Source organism: Oncorhynchus mykiss, chromosome 13, assembly GCF_057628025.1.
Source record: "Oncorhynchus mykiss isolate SJ-2025 chromosome 13, ASM5762802v1, whole genome shotgun sequence".
NCBI lineage: Eukaryota > Metazoa > Chordata > Actinopteri > Salmoniformes > Salmonidae > Oncorhynchus > Oncorhynchus mykiss.
This window is the reverse complement of record NC_143034.1, coordinates 82,697,483-82,710,050: the sequence shown is the minus strand read 5'-3', so window position 1 is coordinate 82,710,050 and position 12,568 is coordinate 82,697,483. Positions and strand designations below refer to the sequence as shown.

The following is a 12,568-nucleotide window of genomic DNA, read 5'->3' as shown; positions in this document are numbered from 1 at the left end:
TATATATATATATATATATATATATATATATATGAAGCCTAGTGGTTAGACTAGTAACCGAAAGGTTGCAAGTTCAAATCCCCCTACAAGGTAGAAATATGTCGTTCCGCCCCTGAACAAGGCAGTTAACCCACTGTCCCCCTGAACAAGGCAGTTAACCCAGTGTTCCCCTGAACAAGGCAGTTAACCCACTGTTCCCCTGAACAAGGCAGTTAACCCACTGTTCCCCTGAACAAGGCAGTTAACCCACTGTTCCCCTGAACAAGGCAGTTAACCCACTGTTCCCCTGAACAAGGCAGTTAACCCACTGTTCCCCTGAACAAGGCAGTTAACCCACTGTTCCCCTGAACAAGGCAGTTAACCCACTGTTCCCCTGAACAAGGCAGTTAACCCACTGTTCCCCTGAACAAGGCAGTTAACCCACTGTTCCCCTGAACAAGGCAGTTAACCCACTGTTCCCCTGAACAAAGGCAGTTAACCCACTGTTCCCCTGAACAAGGCAGTTAACCCACTGTTCCCCGGTAGGCCGTCATTGAAAATAAGAATTTATTCTTAACTGACTTGCCTAGTTAAATAAAGGTAAAATATATATAAATAATATAGAACATGTAAGGTAATGTAGGTTATTACAGGACATACTGTATAGTGTAATGTAGAGTCTACAGGACACGTAGGGTAATGTAGAGTCTACAGGACATACTGTATAGTGTAATGTAGAGTCTACAGGACATGTAGGGTAATGTTGAGTCTACAGGACACGTAGGGTAATGTAGAGTCTACAGGACACGTAGGGTAATGTAGAGTCTACAGGACACGTAGGGTAATGTAGAGTCTACAGGACACGTAGGGTAATGTTGAGTCTACAGGACACGTAGGGTAATGTAGAGTCTACAGGACACGTAGGGTAATGTAGAGTCTACAGGACACGTAGGGTAATGTAGAGTCTACAGGACATGTAGGGTAATGTAGAGTCTACAGGACACAGGGTAATGTAGAGTCTACAGGACACATAGGGTAATGTAGAGTATAAATTACTCTGCAGATAGTCACTCCAGAGACACGAGCTCTGTTACACCATCTCTCCCTGTTTCACAGAAATGAAACACTCTCTCTACCACACACACACACACACACACACACACACACACACACACACACACACACACGGGTCATTAGTGTCTTGTGACAGTTTTAAGTGATCCGTGTTTGTTTTGACAGTTTGCTTTGACAGTTTGTTGCAACAGTGTGTGTGTGTGTGTGTGTTAAGGACATCAATGTTAGTTTGGTTAATGGATAAAACATAATCCCTATTCATGCTGAATAATGGGAACATGACTGGGTTTGAAAATCACTGAGGCTCGTACATTTTAACTACTGTGACTTCAACACAGCACGCAGAACTTAAAATAACTTAAAAGAAGACCGTTTGGAACATGCAACATAGGACGTTACTATATTATTACCTACTGTAAACCTGTAGGCCTACAGTATTCAGTCTACTGTAAACCTGTAGGCCTATAGTATTCAGTCTACTGTAAACCTGTAGGCCTACAGTATTCAGTCTACTGTAAACCTGTAGGCCTATAGTATTCAGTCTACTGTAAACCTGTAGGCCTACAGTATTCAGTCTACTGTAAGCCTGTAGGCCTACAGTATTCAGTCTACTGTAAACCTGTAGGCCTATAGTATTCAGTCTACTGTAAACCTGTAGGCCTACAGTATTCAGTCTACTGTAAACCTGTAGGCCTACAGTATTCAGTCTACTGTAAACCTGTAGGCCTATAGTATTCAGTCTACTGTAAACCTGTAGGCCTACAGTATTCAGTCTACTGTAAACCTGTAGGCCTACAGTATTCAGTCTACTGTAAACCTGTAGGCCTACAGTATTCAGTCTACTGTAAACCTATAGGCCTACAGTATTCATTCTACTGTAAACCTGTAGGCCTACAGTATTCAGTCTACTGTAAACCTGTAGGCCTATAGTATTCAGTCTACTGTAAACCTGTAGGCCTACAGTATTCAGTCTACTGTAAACCTGTAGGCCTATAGTATTCAGTCTACTGTAAACTTGTAGGCCTACAGTATTCAGTATACTGTAAACCTGTAGGCCTATAGTATTCAGTCTACTGTAAACCTGTAGGCCTACAGTATTCAGTCTACTGTAAACTTGTAGGCCTACAGTATTCAGTCTACTGTAAACCTGTAGGCCTATAGTATTCAGTCTACTGTAAACCTGTAGGCCTATAGTATTCAGTCTACTGTAAACCTGTAGGCCTACAGTATTCAGTCTACTGTAAACCTGTAGGCCTACAGTATTCAGTCTACTGTAAACCTGTAGGCCTATAGTATTCAGTCTACTGTAAACCTGTAGGCCTACAGTATTCAGTCTACTGTAAACCTGTAGGCCTATAGTATTCAGTCTACTGTAAACCTGTAGGCCTATAGTATTCAGTCTACTGTAAACCTGTAGGCCTACAGTATTCAGTCTACTGTAAACCTGTAGGCCTATAGTATTCAGTCTACTGTAAACCTGTAGGCCTATAGTATTCAGTCTACTGTAAACCTGTAGGCCTACAGTATTCAGTCTACTGTAAACCTGTAGGCCTACAGTATTCAGTCTACTGTAAACCTGTAGGCCTACAGTATTCAGTCTACTGTAAACCTATAGGCCTACAGTATTCATTCTACTGTAAACCTGTAGGCCTACAGTATTCAGTCTACTGTAAACCCTTAGGCCTATAGTATTCAGTCTACTGTAAACCTGTAGGCCTACAGTATTCAGTCTACTGTAAACCTGTAGGCCTATAGTATTCAGTCTACTGTAAACTTGTAGGCCTACAGTATTCAGTCTACTGTAAACCTGTAGGCCTATAGTATTCAGTCTACTGTAAACCTGTAGGCCTACAGTATTCAGTCTACTGTAAACTTGTAGGCCTACAGTATTCAGTCTACTGTAAACCTGTAGGCCTATAGTATTCAGTCTACTGTAAACCTGTAGGCCTACAGTATTCAGTCTACTGTAAACCTGTAGGCCTACAGTATTCAGTCTACTGTAAACCTGTAGGCCTATAGTATTCAGTCTACTGTAAACCTGTAGGCCTATAGTATTCAGCCTACTGTAAACCTGTAGGCCTATAGTATTCAGTCTACTGTAAACCTGTAGGCCTATAGTATTCAGTATACTGTAAACCTGTAGGCCTATAGTATTCAGTCTACTGTAAACCTGTAGGCCTATAGTATCCAGTCTACTGTAAACCTGTAGGCCTATAGTATTCAGTCTACTGTAAACCTGTAGGCCTATAGTATTCAGTCTACTGTAAACCTGTAGGCCTATAGTATTCAGTCTACTGTAAACCTGTAGGCCTATAGTATTCAGTCTACTGTAAACCTGTAGGCCTATAGTATTCAGTCTACTGTAAACCTGTAGGCCTATAGTATTCAGTCTACTGTAAACCTGTAGGCCTATAGTATTCAGTCTACTGTAAACCTGTAGGCCTATAGTATTCAGTCTACTGTAAACCTGTAGGCCTATAGTATTCATTCTACTGTAAACCTGTAGGCCTATAGTATTCAGTCTACTGTAAACCTGTAGGCCTACAGTATTCAGTCTACTGTAAACCTGTAGGCCTATAGTATTCAGTCTACTGTAAACCTGTAGGCCTATAGTATTCAGTCTACTGTAAACCTGTAGGCCTATAGTATTCATTATACTGTAAACCTGTAGGCCTATAGTATTCAGTCTACTGTAAACCTGTAGGCCTATAGTATTCAGTCTACTGTAAACCTGTAGGCCTATAGTATTCAGTCTACTGTAAACCTATAGTATTCAATCTACTGTAAACCTGTAGGCCTATAGTATTCAGTCTACTGTAAACCTGTAGGCCTATAGTATTCAGTCTACTGTAAACCTGTAGGCCTATAGTATTCAGTCTACTGTAAACCTGTAGGCCTATAGTATTCAGTCTACTGTAAACCTCATTCCATCATTAGAGGATGCCTGGTTATTCTTTTAAAATGCTTTCCTCACCAACTTAAATAATCATGTCAAAAAAATTGTAGCACTAAGAACAGATATAGCCCTTGGTGGGTGCCACAGGGTTCAATTCTCGGGCCGACTATTTTCTCTGTAATATACACTGCTCAAAAAAATAAAGGGAACACTTAAACAACACAATGTAACTCCAAGTCAATCACACTTCTGTGAAATCAAACTGTCCACTTAGGAAGCAACACTGATTGACAATAAATTTCACATGCTGTTGTGCAAATGGAATAGACAACAGGTGGAAATTATAGGCAATTAGCAAGACACCCCCAATAAAGGAGTGGTTCTGCAGGTGGTGACCACAGACCACTTCTCAGTTCCTATGCTTCCTGGCTGATGTTTTGGTCACTTTTGAATGCTGGCGGTGCTTTCACTCTAGTGGTAGCATGAGACGGAGTCTACAACCCACACAAGTGGCTCAGGTAGTGCAGCTCATCCAGGATGACACATCAATGCAAGCTGTGGCAAGAAGGTTTGCTGTGTCTGTCAGCGTAGTGTCCAGAGCATGGAGGCGCTACCAGGAGACAGGCCAGTACATCAGGAGACGTGGAGGAGGCCGTAAGAGGGCAACAACCCAGCAGCAGGACCGCTACCTCCGCCTTTGTGCAAGGAGGAGCAGGAGCACTGCCAGAACCCTGCAAAATGACCTCCAGCAGGCCACAAATGTGCATGTGTCTGCTCAAACGGTCAGAAACAGACTCCATGAGGGTGGTATGAGGGCCCGACGTCCACAGGTGGGGGTTGTGCTTACAGCCCAACACCGTGCAGGACGTTTGGCATTTGCCAGAGAACACCAAGATTGGCAAATCCGCCACAGATGAAAGCAGGTTCACACTGAGCACATGTGACAGACGTGACAGTCTGGAGACGCCGTGGAGAATGTTCTGCTGTCAGCAGTTCCTGCAAGAGGAAGGCATTGATGCTATGGACTGGCCCGACCCGTTCCCCAGACCTGAATCCAATTGAGCACATCTGGGACATCATGTCTCGCTCCATCCACCAACGCCACGTTGCACCACAGACTGTCCAGGAGTTGGCGGATGCTTTAGTCCAGGTCTGGGAGGAGATCCCTCAGGAGACCATCCGCCACCTCATCAGGAGCATGCCCAGGCGTTGTAGGGAGGTCATACAGGCACGTGGAGGCCACACACACTACTGAGCCTCATTTTGACTTGTTTTAAGGACATCAAAGTTGGATCAGCCTGTAGTGTGGTTTTCCACTTTCATTTTCAGTGTGACTCCAAATCCAGACCTCCATGGGCTGATACATTAGATTTCCATTGATAATTTGTGTGATTTTGTTGTCAGCACATTCAACTATGTAAAGCAAAAAGTATTTAATAAGAATATTTCATTTATTCAAATCTAGGATGTGTTATTTTAGTGTTCCCTTTATTTTTTTTAGCAGTGTATTAGTGATGTCACTCTTGCTGCTGGTGATTCTCTGATCCACGCAGACGACACCATTCTGTATACATCTGGCCCTTCTTTGGACACCGTATTAACAAACCTCCATAAGAGCTTCAATGTCATACAACTCTTCTTCCGTGGTCTCCAACTGCTCTTAAAAGCTAGTAAAACTAAATGCATGCTCTTCAACCGATCGCTACCTGCACCTACCCGCCCGTCCAGCATCACTACTCTGGACGGTTCTGACTTAGAATACGTGGACAACTACAAATACCTGGGTGTCTGGTTAGACTGTAAACTCTCCTTCCAGACCCACATTAAACATCTTCAATCATAAAATTAAATCTAGAATCGGCTTCCTACTTTGCAACAAATCCTCCTTCACTCATGCTGCCAAACATACCCTCGTAAAACTGACCATCCTACCAATCCTCGACTTCGGCGACGTCACTCAGCAAATTGGATGCAGTCTATCACAGTGCCATCCGTTTTGTCACCAAAGCCCCATATACTACCAACCACTGCGACCTGTACGCTCTCGTTGGCTGGCCCTCGCTTCATACTCGTCGCCCAACCCACTGACTCCATGTCATCTACAAGTCTCTAGGTAAAGCCCTGCCTTATCTCAGCTCACTGGTCACCATAGCAGCACCCACCCGTAGCACGTGCTCCAGCAGGTATATCTCTCTGGTCATCCCCAAAACCAATTATTTCTTTGGCCACCTCTCCTTCCAGTTGTCTGCTGCCAATGACTGGAACGAACTACAAAAATCTCTGAAACTGGAAACACTTATCTCCCTCACTAGCTTTAAGCACCAACTGTCAGAGCAGCTCACAGATTACTGCACCTGTACATAGCCCACCTATAATTTAGCCCAAACAACTACCTCTCCCCCTACTGTATTTATTTATTTTGCTCCTTTGCACCCCCATTATTTATATCTCTACTTTGCACATTCTTCCACTGCAAATCTACCATTCCAGTGTTTTACTTGCTATATTGTATTTACCTTGCCACCATGGCCTTTTTTTGCATTTACCTCCCTTCTCACCTCATTTGCTCACATCGTATATAGACTTACAATTATTTTACGCAAACCAGACTGCACCATTCTCTTTTTTTTAAATGTTCTTTTACGGAAAAACGTTTCAAATGATTTATATTTTTACTTTTGATACTTACGTATATTTAAAAAAATAAATAAATAAATACTTTTAGACTTTTACTCAAGTAGACGACTTCTGTCATGAACGTTTAAAAAAGATGATGTGAAAAAACAGTTCCGAAAACCATCGGCCGCTTCTCAGAATGTGGTCACTAGTATATTATGGGGGAAGGGCATCAGATAAACTGAAACTGACGTGGATTCCTGCTTCACAACGACACTGTTTGAAAAGTGAAGAGACTGGTTCTTTTTCTGTGAAGCGACAGTTTTACTATAAATGTTGACTGGAAGCGAAACCCGCCAGAGAGAAGCTAGAGAGACACCCCTGGCGGAGAGGACAGTTACTGAGGATTTCTCAGAAACGGTGTTCACTTTAAAACGAAAGCGAAACGGATGTGTGTTGGTGTAGTGTACGGTCCTGAAGGTTTATTTAGCTCCTTACCGATCACCAGCGGACAGATGATTAAACCAACAAGGAGAGAGAGAGGCCGTGACAGACAATGTGGATATACTATACCGTCGGAGTACCGCGTCTTCTCTCTACTAGTCTGGACGTTTATTGATGATCAAGAACAGGATGAATACCGCTGGGATTCTGTGATTAAAAACGGATTCTGCGTCGGAAAATATAAAAAGTGCATCAGAAAAAAAAAACTACATTGCACTCGTTTTGCAAAACGGTAAGAATATTTTAACATGGCTGCCTATTGTGGATTTGACCTCTTTTTTAATTATAAAAAAAAAAATAGATTTGAGTTTTGTTTCGCAACATTGACTATTGTGCAATTCAATTGCGCCGTAATAAAGCAACCTGACAATACACCATTTTCTACATAATAAATGACATATTGTCATAAAATACATTTTTTGGGGGGGACTAGACAACAGTCAACATGACCACCAGTATAATATGCTAATTTAAAACACGATTCCCCGTTTGCTTTATAGCGGTAAGGTTGGGGCCAGTGAAACAGGACGAACTAGGACACATCTACTACTAATATCTACTGCCATATAAACTACAACATTATTGTCTAGAGTCTAGTTAACTGTGAACAGCTTTTAGAGTTGGGATGGTTTAAATCAACGCCAATTTACTTCGCTAGGACGGAGAATGTTTAGAATCCACGTTTGTTCTCTTGGCAACAGTTGTCATTTTTTAAAGGTTTGACCCAACATCTGGGGGACTATCAGTTAGTTAAATGGTTGGTAGGCAGACAGATACAGACAGACCCGGTAGGCAGATACAGACAGACCCGGCAGGTGGGTAGGTAGGCAGATACAGACAGACCAGGTAGGTAGGTAGGTTGGTAGGTAGGCAGATACAGACAGACCAGGTAGGTAGGTAGGCAGATACAGACAGACCAGGTAGGTAGGTAGGCAGATACAGACAGTCCAGGTAGGTAGGTTGGTAGGTAGGCAGGCAGATACAGACAGACCAGGTAGGTAGGTTGGTAGGCAGGCAGGCAGATACAGACAGACCAGGTAGGTTGGTAGGTAGGCAGGCAGGCAGATACAGACAGACCCGGTAGGTAGGTAGGCAGGCAGATACAGACAGACCCGGTAGGTAGGTAGGCAGGCAGGCAGATACAGACAGACCCGGTAGGTAGGTAGGCAGATACAGACAGTCCAGGTAGGTAGGTTGGTAGGTAGGCAGGCAGATACAGACAGACCAGGTAGGTAGGTTGGTAGGCAGGCAGGCAGATACAGACAGACCAGGTAGGTTGGTAGGTAGGCAGGCAGGCAGATACAGACCCGGTAGGTAGGCAGGTAGACAGACAGACGGCTGTAATGTTCTCTGATGTTGTGGTTGTAACTCACGGCGCGTCACAGCGCTGTGTCGACGTCTAACATTGATGTCATTGTACATAATTACTGACTTCTAGATAGACAGCTGTTTCTTAGCCTCGGCATGGGGCCTGTTAGGCTGGGTCTCTGTAAAGCACTTTGTGACCACGAGGCCACTGAGGTACAAACAAACTAACAGTTAACGGTGATAACTGTAGACATTTTAGGCAGGTTTCCATTGAGCCGGGTTTAATTAGACAAACAACATATATATATATATATATATATATGAGAGAGAGAGACAGATATTTCACTTTATATATTCACTTTATATATTATCTACCTCACTTGCTTTGGCAATGTTAACACATGTTTCCCATGCCAATAAAGCCCTTGAATTGAAATTGAGAGAGAGAGACAGAGAGAGAGACAGAGAGAGAGAGAGAGAGAGAGACAGAGAGAGAGGAGAGAGGTGTCATGGAAACGGTAGAGATAGGAGACATTTTCCAAAGGTTGACAACATTTTATCCGTTGAACAGGGGTGGATTTTTCTATCTGTCTAACTTTCTTTATTAAAAAAAAACAAAACAAATGATGATGGAAACAGTGTATTTATTTATTTAATTTTTTAAAATAAATGAATTGCTTTCGACTTGCTTTTCTGTTTGGCTGGCAGGTTTCACCATTTACAGGAGTTTACAAGTAAATTATTGCAATCTATCCATGTTTGTCAAATGTGACAAAACAAGCAGTCATTGTGTAGAGGATCATTGTACCACATCTAAACCCTCTGTGAACTACATTTCCCATAAAACCTCAAATATTGTCTTTTCAGCTGTTTGAAGCTGGTGATAGTAAAACTGCAAAAAAAAAAAAGATTTTTTATAGAACGGGAAGCATAGAAATAGAGCACATAGAACAGATGAACCGCTTCTTAGACTTGCTTTCAATGAGAATGACAGATCTATAGTTCACATTTCTTACATATTTACAGTGTTAAATGGAAACGCACCATAGTAGACAGCTGTCGTATTCTATTTTCTATGGAAAACTTTTCTAAATGTTGATTTAAAAAAAAAAATATTAAAATAAATAATCACTGGACAAGTTAATGGAAACATAGATCTTATCAGAAGTGGTAGTAGTAGTCGTGGTCTCTATCTCCCTCTCTCAGGATGTCAGGGTAACATAGATCCTATCATAAGTAGTAGTAGTGGTCTGACGGTCTCTCTCTCCCTCTCTCAGGATGCCAGGGAACTGTGTAGCGATGGGAGAGGGTTGGGACCGCTCTCCCCTGTAGGATGGTCGCTCACAGTGCTGTGGAAGAACAAGACACAACAACAAAAGCACCATCGTCATCGTCGTCACCTTCTAGACCTCTAGGCGCCTCCTCCACCTTCCTCTCGACTCCACACTCGGACCACCACGCAACCTCGCCACCACCATCATCATCATCACCACCATCGTCATCATCAGTCTCCCAGTCACACCGTCCGCGCCCATCCAACCAGTGTGTGGCGTCCCCTATCCCAGGACCAGACCTGTTAGACCACCAGCCCCCTCTTCCCCTCCTGGACCCAGTGCCCACCCACTTTCCTCTGTTCCCCTGCAAGGTAGACTTCCTGTTGATCACTCGGACGGCCGCCATGTTGGAACGTTCCGGCTTCTACTGGGGCCCGCTAGGAGTGGAGGAGGTAATTACACAATCTTATCAATTTATCTGATCAGAACCTGGTTTCCTCTCTAGGTTTTCTTCCTCGGTTTTCTGGGCCTTTCTAGGGGGGTTTTATTTCCTCGGTTTTCTGGGCCTTTCTAGGGGGGTTTTATTTCCTCGGTTTTCTGGGCCTTTCTAGGGAGTTTTATTTCCTCGGTTTTCTGGGCCTTTCTAGGGAGTTTTATTTCCTCGGTTTTCTGGGCCTTTCTAGGGGAGTTTTATTTCCTCGGTTTTCTGGGCCTTTCTAGAGGGGTTTTATTTCCTCGGTTTTCTGGGCCTTTCTAGGGAGTTTTATTTCCTCGGTTTTCTGGGCCTTTCTTGGGGAATTTTATTTCCTCGGTTTTCTGGGCCTTTCTAGAGGGGTTTTATTTCCTCGGTTTTCTGGGCCTCTCTAGGGGAGTTTTATTTCCTCAGTTTTCTGGGCCTCTCTAGGGGAGTTTTATTTCCTAGGTTTTCTGGGCCTTTCTAGGGGAGTTTTATTTCCTAGGTTTTCTGGGCCTTTCTAGGGGAGTTTTATTTCCTCGGTTTTCTGGGCCTTTCTAGGGAGTTTTATTTCCTCGGTTTTCTGGGCCTTTCTAGGGGAGTTTTATTTCCTAGGTTTTCTGGGCCTTTCTAGGGGAGTTTTATTTCCTCGCCACCGTGCTTCTACATCTGCATTTCTTGCTGTTTTTTCGGGTTTCTGTATAAGCACAAAAAAGGCTTTATAAAAATAAATTTGATTGATTGATCAAATGTTATTTATATAAACCTTTCACAACAATAATTGTCAGAGTAAAGGAACAGAGACAGCTGTCATTAATGTATTAAACTGATTAAATAAGAGATTTCAAAATCCAACGAGATGAACATGAAGTTAAAGGAGAAGTCATTTTTTTATTTTACAACCAAATCTTTCTGATGTTAATTCTGTCCTCCTCCTCCTCCTCCTCCTCTCGCAGGCTCACAGTCGACTGAAGGACGTTGCCACGGGAACATTCTTGATCCGGGACAGTCGTCAGACAGACGTCTTCTTCACGCTGTCCTATCGCGCGGCCAGCGGCCCGGTCAGCGTACGCATCGTCTATAAGGGACAACGGTTCAGCCTGGCAGGAAGTGAGCACTCTTTCCCCTGCCTCTTCCTCCTGCTCGAACACTACATAAATTCCTCTAAGAAAAGCCTGACCGTTCCGTACAGGAAGCAGCGCCCTACGCTCCAGGAACTGTGCAGGAAACAGGTCGCGGAGTCGTGCGGCGGTGAGGTGGAACGGGTCGCCAGGGTTCCCGTCAACCCAGTCCTAAAACACTTCCTGTTAGAGTTCCCGTACAGGATATGATGTCACAGGGGATGCCGTTGAGGCGGGACTTGATTTGGATCGGTTGCTTTGAAACTAAGAGACCGGGTCGTGGTTAGAAACGAGGTCAGTGTTCAAAACCGCACCCTATTCTCTAAACGGTGCACTACTCGACAGGGCCATAGGTCACACTTGGTCTGGGTTTGGGTTTATCCGGTTTGGTGGTGGTCCCTGGAGGATTTTAAGGGACCGTATATATGTGGACCACAACACCAGGTTATGGAGCGACTGCATTAAAGAACCACCACTGGGGTTCTGGTTGTGTTCTGATCCGGGTCGCTGACCCTGTGAGGTGGACGGTTTGATTAGTGGACTGGTTCTGCCGTTGTAGGCAGGGCTGGGTTCGCTGTAGCAACGACAACTCAAGCACAGCATCAATACTTTACAATGTTTACAATGTTGTTTACAAACTTTACAACGACCAGGAATGTTTACGCTACACAATATTACAGTACTGTATGTATAACTGTGTACTCTCTGGTACTAACAGGTATAACTGTGTACTCTCTGGTACTAACAGGTATAACTGTGTACTCTCTGGTACTAATGGGTATAACTTTGTATTATGTAGTACTGCCGGGTACAACTGTGTACTCTCTGGTACTAATGGGTATAACTGTGTACTCTCTAGTACTAATGGGTATAACTGTGTACTATGTAGTACAACTGTGTACTCTCTGGTACTAACAGGTATAACTGTGTACTATGTAGTACTAATGAGTAACTGTGTACTATGTAGTACTAATGAGTATAACTGTGTACTATGCATCATATCTGCTGTGCAGACTACCTCTAGGGGTGTTTTCATGGATAATAAATATGACATATATATTTCAGCCCCGTCTTCCTGTCGGTCTGTGTGTTGCTGTTAGACAATATGTTATTCTCTAATGCGCCTTATCAGTTAACAACAAATTCTTATTTTACAATGACGGTCCTACCCCCCCCAGACAGAGACGGAAAGACAGAGAGACGGACGGACAGACAGAGAGACGGACAGACAGAGAGACGGACAGACAGAGAGACGGACAGACAGAGAGACGGACAGACAGAGAGACGGAGAGACAGAGAGACGGACAGACAGAGAGACGGACAGACAGAGAGACGGACAGAG

The 12,568-nt window shown here is 43.5% G+C and overlaps 1 protein-coding gene across 1 annotated transcript; it reads left to right on the top strand.

Annotated features, from left to right (window-relative positions):
* Window positions 1-7,133: 7,133 nt before the first annotated feature.
* On the top strand, window positions 7,134-12,290 carry socs1a (suppressor of cytokine signaling 1a). Its single transcript, NM_001146166.1, is given in 3 exon segments — window positions 7,134-7,301; window positions 9,655-10,103; window positions 11,062-12,290. Coding segments are annotated over 2 exon segments (768 nt in total). The 5' UTR covers window positions 7,134-7,301; window positions 9,655-9,710; the 3' UTR covers window positions 11,437-12,290.
* The last annotated feature ends 278 nt before the right edge of the window (window positions 12,291-12,568 follow it).